This window comes from Aureobasidium pullulans, assembly GCF_000721785.1.
Source record: "Aureobasidium pullulans EXF-150 unplaced genomic scaffold scaffold_9, whole genome shotgun sequence".
NCBI lineage: Eukaryota > Fungi > Ascomycota > Dothideomycetes > Dothideales > Saccotheciaceae > Aureobasidium > Aureobasidium pullulans.
The window spans coordinates 1137860-1162884 of NW_021941029.1; the positions used below are offsets into that span (position 1 = coordinate 1137860).

At 50.8% G+C, this 25025-nt stretch overlaps 9 protein-coding genes across 9 annotated transcripts; 6 read left to right on the forward strand and 3 right to left on the reverse strand.

Moving 5' to 3' along the window:
- Positions 1 to 841: 841 nt before the first annotated feature.
- M438DRAFT_273450 (folic acid synthesis protein) lies at positions 842 to 2345 on the forward strand (the record flags this gene model as incomplete). Its single annotated transcript, XM_029900639.1, has 3 exons — positions 842 to 1045; positions 1101 to 1309; positions 1361 to 2345. 3 exons carry the CDS (start codon positions 842 to 844, stop codon positions 2343 to 2345), a joined length of 1398 nt encoding a protein of 465 aa, XP_029760858.1.
- Positions 2346 to 2362: 17 nt separating this feature from the next.
- On the reverse strand, positions 2363 to 3127 carry M438DRAFT_273121 (S-adenosyl-L-methionine-dependent methyltransferase; the record flags this gene model as incomplete). Its single annotated transcript, XM_029900606.1, has 2 exons — positions 2363 to 3026; positions 3084 to 3127. The coding sequence occupies 2 exons, from the start codon at positions 3125 to 3127 to the stop codon at positions 2363 to 2365; spliced, it is 708 nt and encodes a 235-aa protein (XP_029760859.1).
- Positions 3128 to 3328: 201 nt separating this feature from the next.
- On the forward strand, positions 3329 to 6882 carry M438DRAFT_365545 (uncharacterized protein). The gene is made up of 3 exons (XM_029907799.1): positions 3329 to 4380; positions 4433 to 4530; positions 4579 to 6882. The coding sequence occupies exons 1-3, from the start codon at positions 3498 to 3500 to the stop codon at positions 6862 to 6864; spliced, it is 3267 nt and encodes a 1088-aa protein (XP_029760860.1). The 5' UTR covers positions 3329 to 3497; the 3' UTR covers positions 6865 to 6882.
- A 237-nt stretch (positions 6883 to 7119) lies between these two features.
- On the forward strand, positions 7120 to 9640 carry M438DRAFT_297314 (ubiquitin ligase complex F-box protein). Its single transcript, XM_029901944.1, has 2 exons — positions 7120 to 8765; positions 8818 to 9640. The coding sequence occupies exons 1-2, from the start codon at positions 7317 to 7319 to the stop codon at positions 9433 to 9435; spliced, it is 2067 nt and encodes a 688-aa protein (XP_029760861.1). The 5' UTR covers positions 7120 to 7316; the 3' UTR covers positions 9436 to 9640.
- A 3606-nt stretch (positions 9641 to 13246) lies between these two features.
- M438DRAFT_273694 (uncharacterized protein) lies at positions 13247 to 15303 on the reverse strand (the record flags this gene model as incomplete). The annotated part of the gene is made up of 3 exons (XM_029900656.1): positions 13247 to 14967; positions 15025 to 15065; positions 15119 to 15303. The coding sequence occupies 3 exons, from the start codon at positions 15301 to 15303 to the stop codon at positions 13247 to 13249; spliced, it is 1947 nt and encodes a 648-aa protein (XP_029760862.1).
- A 672-nt stretch (positions 15304 to 15975) lies between these two features.
- On the forward strand, positions 15976 to 17557 carry M438DRAFT_319303 (MFS general substrate transporter; the record flags this gene model as incomplete). Its single annotated transcript, XM_029902830.1, has 4 exons — positions 15976 to 16131; positions 16180 to 16617; positions 16667 to 16863; positions 16917 to 17557. The coding sequence occupies 4 exons, from the start codon at positions 15976 to 15978 to the stop codon at positions 17530 to 17532; spliced, it is 1407 nt and encodes a 468-aa protein (XP_029760863.1). The 3' UTR covers positions 17533 to 17557.
- Positions 17558 to 17870: 313 nt separating this feature from the next.
- Positions 17871 to 18755, reverse strand: M438DRAFT_319306 (uncharacterized protein; the record flags this gene model as incomplete). Its single annotated transcript, XM_029902831.1, has 1 exon — positions 17871 to 18755. The coding sequence occupies exon 1, from the start codon at positions 18738 to 18740 to the stop codon at positions 17871 to 17873; it is 870 nt and encodes a 289-aa protein (XP_029760864.1). The 5' UTR covers positions 18741 to 18755.
- Positions 18756 to 19014: 259 nt separating this feature from the next.
- M438DRAFT_345788 (hydantoinase B/oxoprolinase) lies at positions 19015 to 23164 on the forward strand. Its single transcript, XM_029905527.1, has one exon. The coding sequence runs from the start codon at positions 19179 to 19181 to the stop codon at positions 23115 to 23117; it is 3939 nt and encodes a 1312-aa protein (XP_029760865.1). The 5' UTR covers positions 19015 to 19178; the 3' UTR covers positions 23118 to 23164.
- Positions 23165 to 23626: 462 nt separating this feature from the next.
- M438DRAFT_345789 (uncharacterized protein) lies at positions 23627 to 25008 on the forward strand. Its single transcript, XM_029905528.1, has one exon. It carries the CDS (start codon positions 23809 to 23811, stop codon positions 24586 to 24588), a length of 780 nt encoding a protein of 259 aa, XP_029760866.1. The 5' UTR covers positions 23627 to 23808; the 3' UTR covers positions 24589 to 25008.
- Positions 25009 to 25025: the final 17 nt, after the last annotated feature.

Below are 25025 nucleotides of genomic sequence, written 5' to 3' on the forward strand. Positions count from 1 at the left end.
CAAGATAGATGTATGAAAGAGAGGAGAAAGCAGGCACGACCGAGGACTTAAGTGTTGATCACCAGATGCCGAGGCATCTCACACTCGGCAACAATCTTTCGTAATCGATAAATCCTCGATCACCAGACCTACCAGATTGTTCCAGCTTCTGCTTTCCTCCACAGAGGCCGCGCTGAACTCTCTATCATATCCTTGACGAGTCATTTTGTGTTACACCTTAGCGGACTGATAGTTCTCGAGTTGAGCAAAAGATGATTGTTTATGTCGCTCGAGCCTCCAAAAGCGGGGCGTCCGGGGTAAGCTTTCTCGGATGCAACTGCTTCGGGAGCCGGACAGGGTCTCCTTTCACGTGCTGGAACTCGAGCATCTATCTTTCTCGCCCCAACATCAACACAGTCCTACATCTGCAATCGATGTTCGCTTCGAGAAGATCTAATGAACCTGTTCTCCTTCACAACACTGCAATGAACGTGATCCAGACAACACTCTAATCGATGCTCTAGAGAGAACCCCATCCCGCTATCGGATCTCTTGCTTCTGGCCCTTCCCGCTTTCGACTAGCGAACGGAGGAAAAATTCACTTGCGTTCTTGGCCCCCTTTACCAACACGACAAAACGTTCCGGAATGAGATATATCTTCCCAGCGACCAACTTACCGTGTAGATGCGTTCGACCGTATAATCAGCGTGCTTTCTTTGGATCTTCTCTCAGCCGGACACATCATCACCGCTCAAGGACGACCGTACCAATACAGCACAGTCCAACACTACGTCGAATGCATGGCTTGACTTCACAACAAGATAAGACCAACATCTCGATAATGCCGCTGTTCCGTCGCGACATGTCTACTGATAGTAGTCAAGTACGTCGGTGTGCGTATATTGCTCTCGGAAGCAATGTAGGCGACAGACTTGACATGATTGAGAAGGCATGTCTGGCTCTTGATCAGGATCAAAATATCAAAGTCACGCGAACAAGCTCGCTATATGAGACCGAACCTATGTATGTTGAGGATCAGGCTCGCTTCTTGAATGGCGCTTGTGAGGTAAGACCTTCTGATGTTCGGTGATATAGGGCGGGCTACTAACACTCAGGGACAGGTCGAGACTACCCTCGAGCCAATGACTTTACTGGACAGACTACAAGCTATCGAGAACGAGCTTGGACGTGTCAAGCTGATTGACAAAGGACCTCGAAGCATTGACCTTGACATCTTGCTTTACGAGAATCAAGTGATTGACACAGAACGCTTGAAAGTTCCACACATGCTCATGCTTGAACGAGAGTTCGTGCTTCGTCCTCTTTGCGAGTGAGTATCTCCGTCCCGTGTCGACTGGATCACAAATTTATAAGTCTCCAGTATCATCCCAGAGGCTATCCCTTCCATTGGCAAAACGCGGGTCCCACTCAGTGAGAGTTTGTGTAAACTGGCATCTTCTCCTTCAACCCCCATCTCAACTACAACGAGTATGGGAGAAGGCACGTTTTCCATTCGAGCCCTCGAATCAACACGCCCAACTCATATCATGTCTATTCTCAACACTACTCCTGACTCATTCTCGGATGGTGGTCTCAATTCACCCACAGACGAAGCAGCTCTTCGAAAAACGATATCATCTCATATTCGTACAGGCGCTACGGTTATTGACATTGGAGGACAATCCTCTCGCCCGAACGCCCCGGATGTGACGGCAGAAGAGGAGATTCAACGAATTCTTCCCGCTATCAAGATCACAAAGGCCTTGCCAGAAGGCTCTAACATTTGCATCAGTGTTGACACGTATCGAGCTGAAGTAGCCGAGGCGGCTATCAAGGCGGGAGCACATATCATCAATGACATTTCTGGAGGTCTGTTGGACGCAGATATGCTTCCTACGGTTGGTCGCCTGGGATGCACTGTATGTCTCATGCACATGCGTGGCACTCCAGCGACTATGACCAGTGCAGAAAACTGCTCATATCCTGACGGCTTGATCCCAACAATAGCTCGAGAGCTTCTGGACCGCGTCCAGGCAGCAGAAGATGCAGGAATTCGTCGCTGGCGTATCATACTAGATCCCGGCATCGGGTTCGCCAAAACAGCCGAGCAAAACCTGGAGATTCTAAGGGGCATGAGTGAACTTAGAAACTGGCCTGGCTTGGTGGGTCTACCATGGCTCTTAGGTAGCAGCAGAAAGGGCTTCATCGGTAAGATCACCGGAGTGAAGGAAGCAAAGGAGCGCACATGGGGTACGGCTGCGACAGTAGCGGCAGCAGTTCAGGGAGGAGCAGACGTGGTGCGTGTACACGACGTAGACGAGATGGCCAAGGTGGCCAAGATGTCTGATGCGATATGGAGAGCATGAAAAGAGCAGGATGTCGATCAGTTCGAACGTCTTTGGAAGATTAGAGTACAGACGCTCTGGCCTTGTTGACCGCCGAAGGTGAAGGTGGGATACTTGGCCTCATCGAAGAATTGCAGCTCGCCGTCAGGAGCGACAAACCAGTTCATGACTTCTTCTTTAGTCCAGTTGCAGGATGTGATGATAAAGAATTGTCCAGGCTTAACGAGAGGAGTAATGTGCTCGCGGTATGACTCGCAGATACGGCGGCCTTGAGCGTCTGTCTCGGAAGACAGCGAGATGGCGTCGAAGGTGCCTTTGTCCAGGACAGCGTCGAAGCCTTCACCCAGCCATTCTCCAGGTTGTTGATTGAGAAGATCCCACTCGTCAAAACGAATGGAAGCATCTTCCTCTTCGCGTCCAGCAGCGATCTGACGGGCAAGCTTCACACTGGCATCGCTATAGTCGACACCGACTAGCTCTCCGGACCACTCTTCATCCAGCAGAGAAAACAGCATGTGTCCGTTGCCGGTGCCCAAGTCGAGAATGCGCGAGTCGTCCTTGCTCAGCAGGCCCTCGTCTTCCAAAGCTTCCAGGCGTTCAATGACCTTCTCTTCAGCACCGCTGTCGTCGAACCAGATGGTGCCCTCATCTTGTGCGTCCTGGGCATGATTTGCGATTTCACGTGCATAGGCTTCGTCCCAGCTGGAGAGTTGATCAGCCGAGTTCTTGTCGCGTGATGGATCATTTGTGGAGGCGTACTATTGCTTCGTGCCGAGTTCGCTTGGATCAAGGTGGGAGCGCATGATTGTTGAATTTACAGCTGACGAATGCAGCAGGCGCAGATGTGTGATTGTCTAAAGAACGATAAAAGGAAAACAAATGTATCGATAGGGCGGAGCTTCCCTCGTTCACATGCGGCGGTGCTCGGTGATGACAACGGCCCGCACGGACTTGGCATCATAGTAGCGACGACTTGGACAGTGAGGCAGCTCCTGACCGAGTGCCAATTGTCCCCTCAACCCTTTCGTATCGTCTTCGGTGCAAGTTTTCTGGATGCTGTGAACACGTTTCGACTCGCTTCCTTGTTTCCACATCGCCCGAATCTCCGTGTCCACGTCTCGACTTGGTTGAAACTTGACCGCTACCCTTCCCCGGACACGCCAGGCCCCCGTCATGGCCGCCGCATACTCTGCCTCTGCTCCGGGAACGGCCCCTCCAGCCATGTCGAGCTCGAGTGCCCCGCCAGGCACCTTCGCCCCGGGTACCAAGGTCCAAGTCGGCTCCCACCGCGTCGTTATCGAGAAGTACTTCTCCGAGGGAGGCTTCGCCCATGTCTACACGGTCAAGGTACCGCCCAAGGATGGCTCGGCCAAACCCACAATCGCCGTGCTCAAAAGAGTCGCAGTGCCGGATAAAGATGCTCTGGCAAACATGCGTACCGAGGTCGAGACTATGAAGAAGCTACAAGGCCACAAGCACATTGTCACATACATCGATAGCCATGCCAGTCAGCTGAAAGGCGGTGGCTACGAGGTCTTTTTGCTCATGGAGTTTTGCTCGGGTGGTGGTCTGATTGACTTTATGAACACGCGCCTGCAGCACCGCTTGACGGAGCCTGAGATCTTGCACATCTTTGGCGACGTCAGCGAGGGTGTTGCGACCATGCACTACCTAAAGCCCCCGCTCTTGCATAGAGATTTGAAAGTCGAGAATGTCCTTATCACCAATTCGACAAAGGGTGCTATCTATAAGCTTTGCGATTTCGGAAGTACCGCTCCTCCACGACCGGCGGCTACCAATGCTCAAGAGGGCAGGATCATTGAAGAAGATATCCAGCGCCACACAACTATGCAATACCGGAGTCCCGAAATGGTCGATGTTTGGCGTAGGCAGCCTATCGACGAGAAGAGTGATATCTGGGCTTTGGGTGTCTTGTTGTACAAGCTGTGCTATTACACTACTCCTTTCGAGGAGGTCGGCCAGATGGCCATCTTGAACGCCTCATTCAAGTATCCGCACTACCCTCCATTTTCATCACGTCTCAAGGCGTTGATCGGTCAGTATGTCACCTCAGGGTTGTGCTCGCTCCACTAATCGGTTTGTTGCAGGCTCTTGTTTACGAGAAGATCCTCGTCAGAGACCCAACATATATCAAGTCGTGACTGAGGTTTGCAGCATGCGCGGCACTCCGATCCCCATCAAAGACGTATGTTTGTACATATCCTTTCTCAGGCCTGTATCTAATCGTGTACAGATCTATGCACAACGCACCCAATCTGAAGCTGGACGCAACCAAAAACTTCCTGACATAACATCTCCAGTGGCCTCACCCCCTCCAGCTGGTATCAGTCACGCATCTCCAATCAAACAGAAGCAATATATCCCCGAGATTGCTCCCATGAGACGAGGCAGACCAACAGCTGCTCCTCAGCCCGTGGCTGCTAAGCAGAGTGCAGCATCAGCTAAGAGCTCCGATCCTTTTGCTGCTCTTGATTCGGCATCAAACACTATTCGCTCACGTGCCGTGGACGAACTCTCAGCCAAATTCCCCTCCTTGGACGAATTCTCCATTGCACACGAGTCTGGCGGTTTCAACTTCTCCTCGTCCAAGCCGCAGAGAAACGATCCTGCAACGAGTGCACTGGCAGATGAAGTATTTGCACGCCCTGCATCAGCGAGGGATACGCCTCCCCCGAAGCCTGAATCCGCCTCAACACAGAAGCCTGGCCAGTCGGCGAACCCTCAGGCGGCACCAAAGGCCGAAGCACCTCCCAAGCCGAAGACACTGATGCACCAGCCAGCACCTCAGAGGCCGAACTATTCTTCGGCTGGTACCATGACCTCTCCCTCGCCAACTATATCTGCACAATCGACCCAACCAGCCTTGCCCAAGATGCCGGACGTTAGCAAGCGACCAATCTGGCGTGTACCAGACCACTCGAGATCTTCGAGCCAGCCACGTGCATCTCCATTGGCCCAAAAAGAAGCCGACAGACTCCAGCCTAGTGCACCGCCTGCGCAGAGACCTGTACTCCTAGATTCTCACCGCTCGAAGTCGCAAACAGCCACCATGACACTCGCAAAACAAACGACTTCCTCCAGACCATCATTGGAAGGGCACAGACCATCATTTGGATATGAAGACAATATCAGCAGAGCGAGATCTGCCAATTCAAGACCACGACCCGTTAGTGCTGCGTATGTGGACTCAAATCTGGATTACTTGCGAGAACAGGAAGCCGAAAGGAAAAGACCATCTCTTGAGATTAGGAGATCCAGCCGATCGATCAGAAGTACTGACATCAATTTTGATGATGCTGCGAATATTGAGAGCGATGCAGACTATCTTAGAAGTCTGGAAAGCAACGAAGGGTTGAGCCGTAGGAGTAGCGGCAAAGATGCCTCTCACAAGAAGCGCTCAAGCATGTCCTCACTAAGCTTTAGCGGAACCAAAACCATGCTATCTGGCAGATTCAACGACGCGTTCAAGAGATTTGAGCAACCGAGCGCAGATTTGAAGGCCCAGAAGAGCGGTAGAGGATCTGAATCAGGATTCAGGACCCCAAGTCCAAACCCGGCAATGCAGCTTGAAGGCAACCTACTCAGCCCAATTTCAGGATCCGACACAAACGAAACGCCACGTCGTCCGGAAGCCGCTACCACCGACCTCGCTGACCTGATAGAGACCGAAGACTTGCCACCGGAGATGCGCAGAGAGATGGAGAGATTACAGCTGGCCCAGGAAGAGAAGCGCGTGGCAGCAGCAGCCGCCGAACATCGCAGTCGCGGAGGTGCTCCTCCTGTGCCTTCTAAAGCCAATATGATTCAGCAGCGTGTCCAGTCGTTGTTGGACGATGGTCAGAAATCTCCCGTGCGTAAGAGGCAGGCGGAGGGCTACGGACGTTTCACAGAGAGGCCAGAGGAAGAGCCTGCCCGACAGGCAACACCAAATATCCAACCCACAGCTAAGAGAGCACCTCCACCAGTTGCGAGAAAGCCAGCCACACCTGTACCTGCATCTATTCCCGCATCTGGAGAAGTGGACATGAATCTAAGGTACCACAAGGTCAGGCAGTCACAATCTTTTCCGACACCAGCAGGCACGTATCCTCTGGAGCATACGGTATCAGCACCTGCACAACGAACAGGACCTGCACCAAGACCTAGCGCCCCCGTCAAGCCTGCATCTCTAAAGACTGGTGGATCAACCATGTTGCAAGGACGCCCTCCATCTTCTGGAATGACGAGTCCCGTATACAGTCAAGCCTCAGGAGCAGCTCGGGGACCCAGCCTCGCAGCTCTTATCGCACGCGACAATGAGGGCGTTGCAGGTGCTGGTGCTGGCGCTAGCACAGGCATGGACCAAGGCATGCGACAGGAGTCGGATTTTGCCAATCAATCAGATTTCGACGACTGGCAGGCGGATTTCAGCAAGCGATACCCGAGTTTGAGCGGCATTGAGATGGTCGAAAGGGAGATAGCGGCGACTGGTGGAGGTAGAGATGCAGGACGTCGTGGCATGAGAGTTAGAGATGTATGAGTGTAGTGACTGTTGTAGCATAGAAGTGTTGGATATCACAAACAGTTCCAGAACTTGTCGCACCTTCCCTTGCGTATCCTAAACAATCATGGTTCCAGATGGAGCATTTAGAGTGTAGTGACGATCGCAGGAGGGTTAATGTTTCACAAGGCCGGCGGAAGGCGCATCAAAGTCCGACTCCCGACACCCAAAACGGGCTCCCCCCACTTTAGCATCACAAACACCCTCAGCGCTTGCTTCTCTATTGTTGACTATCGAAAGAATACGAACACATTTAGTTATTGTCGCCGAGAAAGAGTCGGAAGCGGCTTCAGGCGTCAAGAAACAGCAGGCGTCAACAAGGCCACAAGACGACCGTCATCATTCATCACACTGTGACGCGCGCCGTCATCTCTGGAGAGGGGCTATAACATTGACATAGGCGAAACACAAACACGAACTCGATCATCACAATGGCGCGCAGCATGGATCGCCCTCGAAGACAACGCCGCCTGTCCAATGTGACCAACTCGTCCTTCTCATCCACATCCCCCGAACGCGAAGTCGACGATGACAACGACTCGTTCATGCTCCAGGCCAACGACTCGCAATCATCCGTAGCCGCCTCGGTCGACGTGATGGACGATGCCAACTTCGAAGAACGATGCCGCCTGTCGCCTGTCTACCGCCTGCCCGCCGAATTACTTATCGCCATCTTCGGTCGTCTTGCATCAACAAAAGACCTCATGTCATGCATGCTCGTAACCAAGGATTGGGCACGAAACAGCGTCGCCTTACTGTGGCACCGTCCACAAACAAACAACTGGGCCAGCATACACAGCGTCGTCAAGTCAATACGCAAGACGGAACGCTTCTTCGCATATCAGGATCTAGTCAAGCGCTTGAACCTCTCCACACTCGCCTCGCAGGTCAGCGACGGCACCTTGATGGGCTTGACGGCTTGCAAACGCATTGAACGCCTGACTCTGACCAATTGCGCAAAGTTGACCGACTTGAGTCTGACCAGCCTCATTCAAGGAAACCGCAGTCTGATCGCACTGGACGTCACTCAACTAGATCAACTCACCGATCGCACGCTTGAGCTTGTGGCCCGCAACTGCGTGCGTCTCCAAGGTCTCAATATGACGGGATGTCGCCGCCTCACAGATCAATCGTTGGTGCAAATAGCAAATAACTGCCGCCAACTTAAGCGTCTCAAGTGCAACAGCTGCTCCCAGCTTACCGATGTCTCCATGTTGAGTGTCGCCCAGAATAGCTCACACCTCCTGGAAATCGACCTGTACGACCTGCCATTACTGGAGTCGGAATCCATCACTGCCCTTTTGACTCAATGTCGTCAGCTGCGCGAATTGCGTCTTGCCCGTTGCCCACTCATTACCGACCAGGCTTTCCTGCAAGTGCCATCCAAGGCTGCTCCCTTCGACGCCCTGCGCATTCTGGATCTCACAGACTGCCAAGAACTCACCGACAAGGCCATCGAGAAGATTGTACAGACATGCCCCAAGCTGCGCAACCTGATCCTAGCCAAGTGCAGACAGCTTACCGACAGAGCTGTCTGGGCCATCACCAAGCTCGGCAGAAACCTCCACTACATTCACCTGGGCCATTGTGCTCGCATCACCGACGCTTCTATCATTGGCCTGGCCAAGTCGTGCACTCGTATCAGATACATCGATCTCGCCTGCTGCAGCAACCTTACTGACCAGAGCATAACTCAACTGGCCAACCTTCCCAAGCTTAAGCGTGTGGGTCTTGTCAAGTGTGCCGGTATTACCGACAGGAGTATCCATGCTCTTGCCACCTATGGTGGCCGTGTCATGCAAAAGCCTCGCGACCGCCAGCACAACGTCAGTGCCTTGGAGCGTGTCCACCTGAGCTACTGTACTCTCCTTACTCTTGATGTATGTACATGCCTGACTCCATGCTCGTCGCCTCCTTCTAACATAGTCCCAGGGCATTCACACGCTTCTTAACAACTGCCCTCGCTTGACTCATCTCAGTTTAACAGGCGTTCAAGCCTTCCTCCGCGACGACTTGACTGTCTTCTGCCGTGAAGCTCCGGCAGAGTTCAACGACCACCAACGCGAAGTCTTCTGCGTCTTCTCCGGCAACGGCGTATCTCGCCTTCGCGAATACCTCAACCGTGCCAGCGGTCCTGGTCTCGACACTGGCATGGTCAACGATTCTGACGACGACAACGACGGCGCCACCCTTCGCGCCCTCCCTCTCCCTCCACCCCCACCTCCGCACCACCCTAACCTCATACACACATGGAACAACCCAGCCTTCCAGAACACCAACGACCAAGATATCGAAGATGAGGACATGGAAGACGACAATGACGGCGTGGACACACCTAACGACGGCATTGGTATCATCGACGCTGCCGCACATGGCCATATGCTTAATCTTGATGTCCACTCCACTCCGGCCAACGACCCTGATCAGATGATTGGAGGTACGCAGCAGAACCAGGGAGGTGCGCTGTGGGCCGGTGGTAGTGGCGAGGCTCAACATGTTACTGGCATGATGAGTGCGGCCATTCTTGACGATGCCGACGATCTGCAGTGAGGTACACAAACGTAACACAGACGGGAGGCGTATTTGCATCCCACGGTGTGGGCGGATGGAGTTTTTATCAAGGAGTCTTTCTTCTTCGGTCCTTGTCTTTTTTTTTTGTTCTTTTTGGTCCTTCTTCTACATTGCGCGACGGAAAGAAACTCACAGGGGGCAGTGCTTTTCGAGGAGAAGAGGGATAAGCAAGGCAGTTTTGGAGTTTTTTTTTTTTTTTTTTTCCTGAACATGGTCCTTTTGTCGTCAACTGCGTTCAGACCATCCATGGACATTACAGTCACAGGCGCAGACAGGGTCCTCATTTCTTGTTAGAGTAGGTTAACTAGTGGTGATGATTATCAAAGCATTCGGCTCTCCTTTTCTTTGAGCCTTCATTCTTCTTTCTCAACTTGTTTATTCTCCACCGTTTATTTGAAAATTTCTTCACGGCTGCAATGTGTCAAACAAACGTTGTCTAACTATGATCCTAGGGATTAAAAGAAAGCACTTCTGCTGTACATAGAAAGCTCACCATGCCAGTGACTTGTTCTTGATAACATTCCGCAGAATAGCATTTCAGGTCTACGAAGAGCTCATTCGATGGAACGGACAACGATAAAGACACAGACGATTACAGATAGGCAAGGCGCTGAAGACAAGAAGTTCAAATGTGTGTTGTTGCATCGCAGATGTCACCGCAAAAAGAACTAGAAGGGAGCGGATGGGAAAGAAGAGATGAATGACAGGTCAATGAACCATGACAAGTATCTCTCTCTTTCCACTATAGGTGGATGATCATGCGCTAATGGGAATATTGCTACAGAACGGAGATCGAGCTTGGACTTCGTCGACCTGTGTTCCTTCCTCTTCACCCTTGGTTCCTGATACAGAATCATGTTCTAATGGTCGCTTTTCAATATGACGGACTGGAATAACCATTCTGATGGGGCATCACCATCAATCATTCCCTTTCTCAAGCGCAAACGGAGATACTGTATCGTCTGAGAGTTTGAAGCGAAAAAAAAAAGCAGAAAGGAAACCAGGAAGATGGGCAGGTCAGTAGGACATCTCAGACTGACCCTCACTACCTCTACTTTCTCATTATGACGAAGACCGTGACCGCAAGCTGAGGGAACAGAGGTAGCCAGGGGATCACGGACCTGCCATGTCTCTTCTCTTGCACATCAGTCTTTCGGAGATGACTTGTCGATGTTGTGTGCACCACGGGTACGCAAGACTGTTCTGAAGATCGACTTCAACTTCTTGAGGAGTGCTTTCCATGAGAGATATGCCCCGGTGAAGACTATTACGTCTCGAGTCCAGGTCCAACTAAGAAGTGAGCGCTCCCGCTATCGTTGGAGCGACATCAGCACTCGAGATGTGTGAAATTTGAGCTGTCATCCCTCCTCAGATGGCCCTCTTCCTATGCCTGAGATGAACTACCAGCAAATTCAGCTGTTCAAGTTATAAAAAAGAGGCAGGCACGAAGCAAATCAGAAGCAAATGAAAACAACAGGTGCAGCCCAAAGTCGAACCCACCATCTTCCACCAGCAAAATTAATAGACCCCGACGCTACTACTCCCGGCGTACACAATCACTGTAAATGTCGGTAATTTACTCATGTGCAGAGGATCGGCGGTCTCACTTAGGCTAGACTACCGTGTGGGCTTGTAGAAGTGATGGTGGATGTGAACTTTTTGTTATTATATAGTCTCATTGTTTGTTTGTTCACTGTGTTTGTGCAGGTCATTGGGTGCGATGATTGTTTTGGCTGTGTTTGTTCGTTGTAGGTGACTTCCTTTGTTCCTTTTTCTTCTTCTTCTTAGCTGCTGGTGAAACTCAAATGATGCCCCTGTCCTCGAATGCCTTGAGGAGCGCTCTCCATGTAAATATCCATTTCTTCCGGTCGTCGCTTGAGCAGACTAGTTGCTGGCTGGATTACAATAAATAACATATCATATTCATACAGAAAAGCTGATATAAGTACTAGAACTCCTTTCCGGTCTCTACACAGCATCCACACGCCATTGCCACCCATACTGAAGTTGAATAGGAGCTCAAATTGCTGTGGAGCAGTGGTTCTCAGGGGGTAAGGTTCAATAAGTGTGTGCGGAGTCATCAGGTCAATAGAACATTGCTGATGTCCCTCCATCCAGCACCGCAGAGATCTGCAACTGGACTGTAGCCACTCAATCACTCCATCTGGAGAGATTAGGGATCTTTTAGACGACTCACAGACCTCGTTGTCTTCTCGAGCGGTAGCTGTGAAGACAAGTCGTGCTATAAAAGTGACCTTCGAAAACCCTCGGTCGCTATGGATATCACAAACAAATATTCGGAGTCACACTTTCTTTGGAAAGACTTGTGGCGAGGGCAAATGGAAGCCAGTCTCTTGCTAAATAGTGGAGCATATCGACAGAGATGCTCTTTCCCTTCGAAGACTGTCATTAGTCATAAGACTTTTGATTGGAGGAAGAGCTGATTATGTATGATCAGCCCAAATCGACTTCCATCAGATTTAGACACGTTGTTCGGAAAGGTCTTGTGGTGGTTGTTCACACTTCTCTGATAGGATTAGGAATGCTACATGCCGACAATCACCACTCAGTACTGCCGTTCATTCGATTGCTCAAGATCAAGTAAATGGCCTTGAGCAGCTTGAGAGTAGTGAGGAACATGTTGCTGTCGGTATAAAAACTTTCACTTGTCACATTCCAGAAGAGATCAAACTACATCATGAACCTGGTGGACTGGGAGACCAGACACCACACTCTTGGTCTTCTTATGGTAGCGATCCAAGTAGGCCAGCAGATGTCTGTACGAGGTCCGTGGATTGGCGCTTTCGTGTCATTCTCCCACAATTGTTAACAACCATTGTTCCCTCGGTCTGATGTACGAGTCGCATCCCTCGGTCTTTGGGACTCTGGATTGAGTAAGCGTCTTAAGAACCTAGCTCACTTCTTCGGTCCGTCTTGCTCTAAGCATAGTGTTGACGAGGATATTTGAGAGCCGTGAGGTGATGTTGAGTTGGCGCAGTCGACATTCATTGTCAACCTTGCTGTTCAGGCCGCTCTCTAACGAGCATGCTAAGGTTGAGGTCTGGCTTTAGGACAAGAAATAGCGCGACGATTATTGTAGAAGAAAATCATGTGTCATTCTTGTTGCGACGACATGAAGGACCACAACATACGATGGCATCGGAGTCGTTGCCCCATAAGCAAAAGAAATGCGGACAAAAGACACGACGCCGACACAATCAGAATCCTCGAAAGCAAAAGTTAAGCACATCATGGGCAAAAGAAAAAAGATAAGCACCATGGGAAGGAATCGAACCCCCGACCTCCTCGGATCTAGACTGACACGGCGTTGAGTAACAACGAATGACTGCGCACGTGTTAAGACCACGGGTGTGTTAACCACTACACTACCACGGCTGAGAACTTGTTAAAAGGATCCTGGAGTTTTTCGCATATAAAGGTTAAGGGATGGCAGGCAGCAGTGAACCTGATGACTAAAAGCAAGAGTCATTGAGGTGGTTTCTTCGGTAAGGGGCAAGCTTCGGCTTTCCAAGCAACAAAGCTTTGAGGTGCTTGAGGTCGCGACGTATGGATAGTGACAGACATGTTCCAGCATGCTAGTGCCCCTCAAGTTCAGAATAGTGAGACGGAAAAAATGATGACCCTAATTGCACCTCTGGTGCGACGAATGCGATCGACTTCGATGAAGCTGGACGAGACTCAAATACCTCAAAATCAGTGAGCATACACATCATGAATGGCGGAGGCTACTGCAGACTGGAAGACGTCTTTCTCCTTCGAGAACGTATGGTCACATCGGCCCTACACCGTAGGTGTTCTGGGCCGCCTGCGTCCATTGTGTCAAATCAAAGTCGATGTCGAGGTCGGGATTTGTGTAGCCTTCTTCCCAGAGTCCAAAGTCAACATCACCAGCCTCATACGACAACATTTGGTCGACGTCCACGAAAGTCGTGTTTTGTTGGGGTATTGCCGCGGCAGGAGGAGTCGAGGCGATGGTGGTAGAAGGATGCGAAATCATAGATCGTAGATGCGACAACAATTGACATCTGGCAGCGATGTGAGTATTCCCTCTGTCAGCCATGCCTCGTAACAGTTCAAGGGCTTGGTCCATAGCTGTGATCTCTGATCTGGTTGCAGGGAAGGCAACGCAAATCATGACAAGAACAATGGCTGCAGAAAAAGCGTGTTCACCATCCATGTAGCCGTAGGTCGCTACCAGATCTTTCTGTGCTGCAAAAGTCATCATAGTGACAGAGTCTTTCGCCGCTGAGACGCACATGTCGATCACAGCAATAGTCGTGGGGGAGAGTCCGTCCTTCCAGTCTTTCCCAAGATCGTCAGCAGTACCTTGGAGACGTTTCTCAACGACGTGGAAGAGAAGAGGTCGAGCGGTGAGATTGATACATTGATGGTAGTGCAAGAATGTCGAGACTGACTCTCGAGACACATTGAGCTTCGCAGGGTCGAACCGAAGCTGATCAGGCAAGTCTCTGTGCCATGTTGAAAGGGAGGTCATGATCTCGGAGACAGAGGCAATCAGCGTTGAACCGCTCTTCGGTGTTTTTCTGTAAATGGTTTTCATAATTCGTCCAAGGATGCGTGATAATTGGGTATAGTGTCGTAGACACACTGCAGGGCAGTATTCAGGCTCATTGCTCAGCCTGTTCGGCAGCTTCACAGCAATGTCTTGGTCGTCAATGGTCAGAGGGTTGCCACTCTTCACGCATAAAATGCGATCAAGACTGTACACGCTCCACCATATCCGCCGACGTTGCTCTTTACTGGCCTCATCAAGACGTGGATCCGGTACTTCTTGATGCAGAGCAAGTGATATTGCCATTCTCAATGCAGTTCCAACGTACAAAAAGGCGGCATCTCGTCGGCTGAGATTCTGCATGAAATATCCGATCAACGCCAAGACGCCCACGAACAAAACAGAGCCTTCTTCATACATGTCTGGTAGATACTGCAGGGCTTGGGTGAAATAGTCGAAGCCAGGAGGACCGTCAAAGCCAGACCATTGGTTCACTGAGTAAAGTTGACCAAAGGCCAAGACCAGAAGCGTCTGACAATATGCAAGGCAAGCTTCTCTGTCTCCAACATCTGGAGGGCCTCTATATGCTTGTTGTAGTTGTTCCTCAAACATCTCGGGTGTACAAAATGCGAAGATGGTGCCGATGTAACTGTGTTGTGCCATGTAGAGTCGTTTTGCAAACGCAGCAGGTGGAAGCTGGACGTTGTCCACGATTGAAAGGCGCCTAAGTCGTAGTGCAGAATGATTGTAGGTCGAGTATTCTCGATCAAGGTCGAAGCCTGGACTCGTGATGCCTACAATATCGTTGAAGCGTCTGCCTAGGACTGTTGATGAAGAACTTCCCAGGTAATGGTGTTTACCGGATGGGCTCATGACAAGGTTGGCAAAGTTGTCCATGAGAGGATTGACATCCAGGTCCGAATCAGTTCGCTTCCCGATACATGAAGAGCTTTGCGGAGTTGGAATCGGAGGACTTGCTGCAAACATGAATCAGCATGATGGTCGTGATGAGAATCGCCAGACTCATAGGGTACCTTCGTATGCTTTCAACTTTGCTTCGAGATCTCGTAGATAACTGTGAGAGGTTAGTAATTGGTTCGCTGGTTGATCACATCCAACTAGTATCACCTCTCCGATACTGCGATCTTTCGACCGGACTCGTACACACACTCATGTCGACCTTCTCTGCAGCTTGCACACACAGGCTGCTCTTTGGAGCAGTAGGTACGACGACCCCGACATCGCTTGCAAGCTACTGGACGGATGAGATTGTTGTCTGATGTTGGCGAGGTGCCTGTTATGTTTGCGGCCATTTCCTTTGTCCTACATCGGTCTTGCTGATCATGTCAAATGGCAGGAACGAAACTTCCCCAGACTCATGCACGCGCCGATGAAGCACGCGGCATCTGATTGCGACTGAGATTCGAAGAAGACACGATATTCCCGGAGATGAAATGACGGCGAACTGGTTTCGGGTCGTGACATGTTAACGCGATATGATAATGGCTATTAGTAGCGTGTATACGACGAGTCAGACGTCGCACTCTCCGTCCTCGCTGTTTGGTGGTTGGTATCAGGAAGCTCCACTTTTTTCTCCAGAAGCTGCCTAGATCGAGGATAGCGCATCCTCTTAGGCTAGTGCCTTGTCTCGCTATTCGAGTCCGATCACTATCGTCGCCCCGGCTGCCCGCTGTTCTCTCCCTGGTTCCTGACGCTCAATGAGTCCGATCACAGCTTGCACAGCAATGTCGTTCTCTCGTGAAGAAACGGAATCTTATCTCCTGGAGAGACTGCCCGCTCATGCGGGGTACATTCTCGTTCTTGAAGGCATATCTACAAGATAGGCAGAAGATCGGCTGAACGTTCCAAAGGCAAGTACAAACATACATATTGCATAAGTCTAGCTCATTTCTTTACTTCCATCGATCTATCATTCCTTCCACTCTATCTTCATCATGTCAGAGAAACTTGACAACCACGTCGTCATGGATGGCGAGAAGAATGCCGTTGATGTTCAGCTTGGAGAATTCATCGACCCTTCGAGGGAAAGAAAGCTTCTTGCCAAGTTGGATTTGGCATTGGTACCTATCATCATGTTAACTTACTTGGCTTGCTTCCTTGATCGAAGCAATATTGGAAATGTAAGGCATTGCACAGAGAGACCTAGCATGGATACTGACAAGGACTAGGTGAAAGTTGCTGGTATGCCCGAGGATGTTGGTGCGAGCGCGGAGCAATTTTCGACAGCAGTCTCGATCTTCTACGCCACCTATGTTCTATCAGAGACGCCGTGGGCCGTCTTGTTGAAGAAGTTGACGCCAAAATACACCATCGGTGGCCTTTGCGTGGTCTGGTCCTTGACGACAATCTTTAGTGGATTCATCACCAATGTTGGCGGTCTCTATGCGGCCCGTCTTGTGCTTGGAGCTTGTGAAGGAGGTTTGTTCCCAGGTCTGAACCTTTACCTCACAATGGTCTACAAGAGAGAAGAAATGGCCAAGCGAGTTGCCTACCTGTTTGTCTGTACGGCACTTGCAGGCGCATTCGGCGGTCTGCTGGCTTACGAAATCCTGCAAATGGATGGAGTAGCAGGTCAGGCAGGGTGGAGATGGGTGTACATCATTGAGGTGAGTCTCCAGATAATTGTTGACATGAGCGCGAGCTGACATAGATAAGGGTATTTTCTCCGTCGGAGTAGCAGTTGTGGTCTTTGTCTTCTTGCCCAATGATCCTAACAACGCGTACTTCCTTAACGACGAGGACAAGCAGTTGATGCAAGTCAGAGCAAGGCAGCGTGCGGCCTACATGGGATCCGAAGACTTTAGCTGGGCAGAAGTCAAGATGGCCCTCACTGATCCTAAAGTTATACTCAGGTACTTTGCCTTCCCATAAGCTCAGAAGCAAAATCAGACTGACATATCAACAGTGGCCTCATTCAGTTCTGCCAAGATATCCTGCTTTACGGATTTTCGACCTTCCTCCCCAGTATTATTAAGTCGTTAGGCTACAACACTCTTCAGGCGCAATACCTCACTATCCCCGTCTACATCTTCGGTGGCGCTGCTTTCATGGCTGTCGCCTGGTTCTCAGACCGAACAAGCATCCGCGGTCCCCTCGTGGCCTTCGCCAATATCTTCGGCATCATCGGATACGTACTAATCATCTGCCCAACGCCAAACGGAGTCAAGTTCTTGGGCACCTTCCTCTGCGCTGTTGCTGTCTACAACGGGCCTGGACTGAACATGAGTTGGCTGAACGTCAACGTTGCTCCACAATACCGCCGGGCCACTGCTATTGGTTTCCAACAGACTATCGGCAACACTGCAGGCATTGTGGCGGGGCAGATCTACAGAAAAAGTCCTTACGTCCTCGGTAACTCCTTTTCGCTTGGAGCCTTGGGCGTAGCACAAATCTTGATTGCTTGCAAGTGGCTGTACCTCAGACACTGCAACAGTGTCAAGGAGAGAATTGCGAATGGCGAGGAGGATACCAGGAAGGTGCAGACTGGCGATGCTGCTACAGATTTCAAGTACCATCTGTAGATGTCATGAAGGCTCTAGGGTAGTGATTTTACGTAGCGATTTATGTCTTAGAATTGATGAATATTCTTCAACTGAGCAGCCAGCTTCTATAACCTGTTTCTCACCATTATGTCAGATACTTCTAGAGCTTGATAGACCGTTTGATTCCGAGCAAACATGGTTCGACGACAAGGATACGCGAAGGCAAGTTTCCTCCTTCCAATTTCCCATCTTCGTGGTCTTCTGTCCCTCTTTCGCTCTAGATTTATTCGGAAGATCACGAAGTCTCATCAACTAAATAAGTCGAAGGGTTGATCTGAGGCATATATGCTACTTTGTTCATTTGTTCATAGGAAATATCAGGCGATAGTGAATACATCCTCATCCTTGACATCAAGTAATATCATGTGTCCAGGTGCGTGTCCTAAGACTGTGCCCTTCAATCCAGCCTTCATGACGGCTTCCTGGGGTGTAACTCCACAGCCCCAGAATACAGGAACGACATCCTCGTTGGTTGAATCGAGCGGCTGTCCATCAAGCTCCACTGGAGCATCTCCCCAGTCAGGGCTGTTGATGTCTGCGATACCCAAGTTTCGCATGCCATGCCAACCCCATGCTATAGGCTCACCGTGTGTAGTCACAAATGGCCGAGTTATATCCCTCACTCTTTCTATATCAGACCGCTTGTATGGACGCATCGATACAACGTAAGTCGATCCCGTAAAGGCGCCAGCAGGGCAGAGTGGAATATTCGTTCGATACATAGGCACGTTTCGTCCCATGACAGTATGGCGAGGTGGAAGACCATCATCAATCAATGCAGTCTCGAAGCTGTATGAGCAGCCGATCAAGAAAGCAACATGATCTTCTGTCCACTGTGAAGCAATGTTCGTGATGTGCGATGTCGTCAATCGTCCATCCTGATAGACCATGTATCGCGGAGCATCGTGGCGGATGTCGATGTCAGATGCGATTCTGTCACCCTTCAGGCCGTCTATGTAAGACTTGAGACTGTCGTAGGAGCCAATCTGTGCAGATTCGGCAAGGAGAGGACATGGCACAGGATTCCGGGCACAGAGCAGGCGAAAGTCTGTAGCGTAGCGTGATGGGAGTACAATGAGGTTCGCTTGGAGATAGGAAGGAGCGAGGCCAGATGTGACACCATTCAGAGTTCCGTCTCTCGCTGCCAGACGGACAGCGACTCCAGTAGATGCTTCTTCTTTAGCCATAATGACGCGTCAATATTGTTCTTACCTCTGGTAGTCTTTGAGGAATTACATCTTGTATACCAGCTATTGCTCTTCGGCTCTACGGGCAAGCTATCAGGCTCTGCGCGCAAGTCCATGATAGTTGATAAGCGAGCAAAGTATCAGTGGGGTCGTTCGGGGAAGGAGCGCGAGCGTTTTGGTCAAAGCGTCGGGGTGGGTCAGCGATCGGTCAGCGATCCTTATCGGTCATCCGGCGAAGCTCCCACAGTGCTCTGTCAAACACCACGTCGCGGCAGAGAGCTCCGATCATGCTTGGTCAGTGAAGTGGTTCTCATTAGGTGAGTGCAAACTGTATTGGCGGTCTCGGAGCACAGGTAAGTTTTTGATATAAGTCGGTCTTGAGAACCTTTAAGCTTCAGGTCATACTCATCTTGTTACTGCATCATCAACCCTTTCACGATGGCCATCAAACCGCTTCAGATCCGCGTCTCCATCGACAGAGGCGGTACCTTTACTGACGTTCACGCCGCGATACCTGGACGCGATGATATCGTCTTGAAGCTCCTCTCAGTAGATCCGGCGAACTACAAAGATGCACCCACGGAAGGCATCAGACGGGTTTTGGAGCTGGCAACTGGTCAACCACATCCCAGAGGCCAACTACTTGACCTCTTCCATATTGAGTCTATTCGCATGGGTACCACCGTCGCTACAAATGCTCTACTAGAACGCAAGGGAGCCAGATCTGCCTTGCTGATCACAAAGGGCTTTAAGGATTTGCTTCTCATCGGCAACCAGTCTCGCCCAAACATCTTCGACCTTTCAGCGGCGAAACCTGACGTTCTATACGAGCACGTCATTGAGGTCGACGAGCGCGTAACGTTAGAAGACTACACCGAGAACCCAAATCCTGAGTCAGTAGAGCTAGACGTATCAGATCCAGACCTCGTCGAGGCAGTCACAGGAGAGCGCATTCGCGTACTGCAACGACCAGACGTGAAAGCTATATCGAACGCCCTTGAGCAAATATGGGAGCAGGGATACCGCTCTATCTCAATCGTCTTCCTCCACTCATACGCGTACCCTGCACACGAGAATCTTGTCGGCAACTTGGCTGTTGCGATGGGTTTCTCGGTATCTCTTTCCAGCGCATTGCAGCCTATGATCAAGGCTGTTCCGCGAGGAATGAGTGCTACAGCGGATGCATATTTGACGCCAGTCATTAAACAGTACATCAGCTCGATCTCCGAAAACTTCAGAGGTGGACTTGGTGCTCAGAACACTCGCTGCGAGTTCATGCAGTCAGATGGCGGTCTTGTCGACTTCCGCAGATTTGGAGGCCTCAAGGGTATCCTTTCTGGTCCTGCTGGTGGTGTGGTGGGTTATGCTCAAACATCATGGGACGATGAAGAGCGACGACCTGTCATCGGTTTCGATATGGGTGGTACCAGCACCGATGTCTCACGTTACGCCGGTGTTTACGAGCACGTATTCGAGACGACGACAGCAGGTGTATCGATTCAATCGCCTCAACTAGATATAAACACTGTCGCTGCAGGAGGAGGCTCTATTCTTTCATGGAAGAACGGCCTGTTCCACGTTGGTCCTGAGTCTGCTTCTGCTCATCCCGGTCCTGCTTGTTATCGCAAAGGAGGTCCATTGACCGTGACGGACGCCAATTTGTTCTTGGGAAGACTATTGCCAGACTACTTCCCCAAGATCTTCGGTCCTAAGGAGAATGAGCCGCTGGATCGCGATATTACAGCGCAGAAATTCTTGGCCTTGACTGAGGAAATTAACAAGCAGCAGCGTAAAGACGATTCTGTCACCTTCTCGCCCGAGGAGGTCGCTTTGGGCTTTTTGAATGTTGCCAACGAGGGTATGGCCAGACCCATCAGAGGACTGACAGAAGCCAGAGGTCATGACACCGCAGCACATCATCTGGCTTGTTTCGGTGGCGCTGGCGGACAACATGCCTGCTCCGTGGCCAAGGTTCTCGGCATCTCGCGGATCATCATCCACAACTACTCATCAATCTTGAGTGCTTACGGTATGAGTTTGGCGGATGTGGTTCACGAGATTCAGAAACCGGCCGCCATGACTTACTCGTCAGAAACCCAGCAAATTGTCCAAAAACAGCTAGAGGAGCTTGCTTTTGAAGCATCTATAGAGCTGAAGGATCAAGGTTTCACAGATGACAACATCACTTACGAAACTTTCTTGAATCTTCGCTACGCTGGCTCGAGTAGTTCACTCATGGTTCTCAAGGGTGCTGACTGGGATTTCCGATCGGCCTTCGAGGAGAGACATCAGCGCGAGTTCGGCTTCCTCTTCCAAGAAAAGCCCATCCTTGTCGACGACTTCCGCGTCAGAGCAATCGGTGCTGCACATGAGAAGATCGCTGCAAGCCCCTTTGCACAACTGAATCAAGCCGCTTCGCTCGACGTGCCTCAAGCTTCTCCCAACGCTACAAACCGTGTTTATTACGAGGGTACAGGCTACCTAGAAACTCCGACGTACGAACTGCCTACAATCGCTGTTGGCAGCAAGATTTCTGGACCAGCTCTGATCATCGATAAAACTCAGACCATCGTCGTCCTCCCTAACGCTGTCGCAAACGTGCTTGAGAGCTGTGTCGTGATTGACCAGGAAACCTCAACCACAACTGTTGACAAGACAATAGTCAACGATGAGTTCAGTCCCATTCAACTTTCTATCTTTGGTCATCGCTTCATGTCTATTGCAGAGCAGATGGGCAGAACTCTGCAGAAGACATCTGTGTCTACCAACATCAAGGAGAGACTTGACTTCTCGTGCGCTCTCTTCTCGAACGACGGCGGCCTGGTCGCGAACGCACCCCACGTCCCCGTACATCTTGGAAGTATGCAATTCGCTGTGAAGTATCAGCACAACCTCTGGAAGGGCAAATTGAGGGATGGTGATGTGCTTGTGTCGAACCATCCATCATGTGGTGGCACTCACTTGCCTGATATCACCGTTATCACGCCTGTCTTCGATGGAGAAGACATTGCTTTCTACGTCGCATCGAGGGGTCACCATGCCGACATTGGTGGTATTCTCCCAGGATCCATGCCGCCCACGTCTAATCAGCTGTACCAGGAGGGCGCTGCTATAGAATCACTCAAGATTGTCGAGGAGGGAAGATTCAACGAGGAAGCTATTACCAAGCTACTTCTTGAAGATCCTGCACAATATGACGGATGCTCCGGAACCAGATGTCTTCAGGATAACATTTCTGATCTCAAGGCGCAAATTGCTGCCAACAAGCGTGGTATCACATTGATCAAGGGCTTGATCAACGAGTTCGGCTTGTCTACCGTGCATCGCTACATGTACGCTATTCAAAGAGCGAGCGATATTGCTGTCAGAGAATTGCTCAAGCAGAAGTACGAAGAGTTCGGCAAGAAGCCTCTGAAGGCAGTTGACTACATGGACGATGGCACACCCATCGCTTTAGAAATCACTATTGCGCCTGATGGCTCAGCAGTATTCGACTTCGAAGGTACTGGGCCTCAAGTCTATGGCAACACGAACGCGCCAGTCGCGATCACCAACTCAGCCATCATCTATTGTCTTCGTGCGCTAATCTCCTCGGACATTCCTCTCAACCAAGGTTGTCTGAACCCTGTCAATATCAAGATTCCCGAGAACTCTCTGTTGAGCCCAGCCAAGGGTGCTGGTGTGGTTGGCGGCAACGTCCTCACATCACAGCGTATAACAGATGTCGTGCTCCTCGCTTTCCGTGCCTGTGCTGCTAGTCAAGGCTGCTGCAACAATTTGACGTTTGGAACAGGTGGTAAAGACGAGAACGGCACTCATGTCAATGGCTTCGGTTACTACGAGACCATCGCTGGCGGTTCAGGTGCTGGTCCTAGCTGGCAGGGACAGAGTGGTGTTCACACCCACATGACCAATACTCGTATCACTGATCCTGAGGTTTTCGAGAAACGCTACCCTTGTATTCTCAGACAGTTTGGACTGCGTGAAGGCTCAGGTGGAAAGGGCATGCACACTGGTGGTGAGGGCACGATCCGTGATATCGAGTTCCGTATGCCGGTGCAATGCTCAATTCTCTCTGAGCGTCGCAGCCGTCAGCCTTATGGTCTTGAGGGTGGTGAAGCTGGTTCCTCGGGTCTCAACTTGGTCATCAAGAAGGATGAGTACTCTGACGAGAAGAGGGTAGTCAACCTCGGTGCAAAGGGAACCATCAAGCTGAATGAAGGTGACAGAATCATCATCAACTCTCCCGGTGGTGGTGGTTGGGGATCTGTGGAAGATGGTGGAGTCATCGATTCGGAAATGCGAACAAAGGCACAAGCCAAAATCCTGGCTGGTGGATCGGTGAATTCTTACAAAGCTAGACAAGAGACTAACTAGAGTGTTGGCGATAGAAAATTAACGATACCCTAATTGATTCATGCTTGATGGTTCATTAAAATGGTCATCTCCACGTGACATGGTTGGTATAGCTCTTGTAGGGTTCAAGATCCTGTATATCTTCCAACCAACTTCTAGCGACTCGGTTTTTCGAGGTTTTTTCTGAAAGAGGAAGGTACCAACCCAGGCCGGAGGCAGATTCGGAGGCAGGTGCTCTAGTCGTTTACTGGAACGATACTCACAAGGGGGCACGAATCACGGTGGTGTCGTCGTTTGCTCGTGCTTTGACGTGACCAGGATGTGCATCTATCTGCGTCAAAACGAAGACCATCATCGCGGCGACGACGACCTCTTTACCAAGGAATCAAACCCGGGGTCATGCTCTTGGTGATAGACACGGCTCGTCAGGAAACTGCTCAGCGCATCACCTGCATCATCTTTGACTCTACATCAGGCAGGAACGAGGCACCTCTTTTCCTCGACGTATCCGACTTCGAAGATCTCAGAACCATGGCAGACCATTCGTCAAGGTAGATGTTCCTCGTACGCATGCGATGATGGCATTTACTGACTGACTTGCCTTAGTGTCTTCCACTCTCGCCTCTTCACCTTCCACGCAGGTGAGAATGGCGCATCAACCACTGTCCACTCGGGCGCTGTTGCGGCTGTCTCGACTCCTCTCAAGCTGTTGATGGAGGAAGAGACCCCCGATGGTCCCAGAACCAGCGCTATCCTTGAGGGTGTGCGTGAAGAAGATCTTCTGCGCTTCTGTGACTTCTGTTACACCTCAACCTACACCGACCCTTACCCTGTTGTCATCAAGCAATCTTCCACTCCTGCCCCAGACACCAGCAATGGCAAAGGCACTTCCACAGCCTTGGTTCCCACTACCGATGAGACCACTCTCCAGCCGCCTGCCGCAAAGCGTCTGCGCACCGAATCACCTGCTAGACTTACAGGCTTCGGCAGACCCAGTCTTCTCGGCACACCCGTGACTCCTGACGCTACCACCGCTTCTAAACTCAACAACAAGCTCTTGCTCCATAGCGTATTCGCAAACACCTCCACTAGCGGCCGCGTCTTCGGCGCCGTCAAGCCCAAGACCTTTACTGTCTCGTCCAACGACAACCACACCAGCGTCTTCATCGCCCACGCTGCCATGTACAGCCTGGCCATCCGCTACGACATCACCAAGCTCAAGGCTCTGTCGCTCCAAAAGCTCAGTGACAAGCTTATGCGTTTCGAGTGCAAGGCCGAGCGCGTCGGCGATGTCATGGCTCTGGTCCGTTATGTGTACGAGACCGAGCGCACCATGACCAGAGACATGCAGGACTTGAGAGACGTCGTTACCAGATACGTCGTCTCCGAAGTCAGTGAATTCGGCAACAGCGAGGAGTTCGGCGCACTCTTGGAGGAAGGAGGTCTGTTCGTCAAGGACTTCTGGTCCCTGATCTACAGCACCTTGCTTTAGCAAGACAAGGGGTGGATGCAGAGAGTGACAGCTTTGCTAGAGAGATGGGACGCAAAGAAAGGTGCTGTTACCGTGAAGAGCCAAAGAGAGATAGCGGTGATTCTGGACTTGTTCGATGATGAATCACATTACTGTGGTGAATAGCTTGCTTCTGCTGTGTTGTCATCAGTCTGCAGTAGTTGAGAGAAGGGCGTTGTTTGACGCGTCTCTTGCATGTAGACAAACAATCTCAATCTCAACTCTGTCGCCATAAATTGATCCCTATGAGCTTTGACGAATGACAGCTCTCGATGTACGCACGCTGCTCAGATGTCAACTTTCACTTTGCTGACCTGACCTTGTCCAGCGGGTAATCAACCAACACTCACCGGAATATCCAATCCTCCATCTTCCGCATCCTTCCCTCTCACAACCTTTATTCCAAAGCATCTCCAGAA

Excerpts from the sequence above, each read along its gene's own strand:
- M438DRAFT_365545 (XM_029907799.1), top strand. The coding sequence starts at position 3,498 with ATGGCCGCCGCATACTCTGCCTCTGCTCCGGGAACGGCCCCTCCAGCC. Across the intron at positions 4,381-4,432 it reads ACGTCTCAAGGCGTTGATCG|GCTCTTGTTTACGAGAAGAT; the intron begins GTCAGTATGTCA and ends GGTTTGTTGCAG. Across the intron at positions 4,531-4,578 it reads CTCCGATCCCCATCAAAGAC|ATCTATGCACAACGCACCCA; the intron begins GTATGTTTGTAC and ends AATCGTGTACAG.
- M438DRAFT_345789 (XM_029905528.1), top strand. The coding sequence starts at position 23,809 with ATGGAGGAAGAGACCCCCGATGGTCCCAGAACCAGCGCTATCCTTGAG.
- M438DRAFT_297314 (XM_029901944.1), top strand. The coding sequence starts at position 7,317 with ATGGCGCGCAGCATGGATCGCCCTCGAAGACAACGCCGCCTGTCCAAT. Across the intron at positions 8,766-8,817 it reads GTACTCTCCTTACTCTTGAT|GGCATTCACACGCTTCTTAA; the intron begins GTATGTACATGC and ends ACATAGTCCCAG.
- M438DRAFT_345788 (XM_029905527.1), top strand. The coding sequence starts at position 19,179 with ATGGCCATCAAACCGCTTCAGATCCGCGTCTCCATCGACAGAGGCGGT.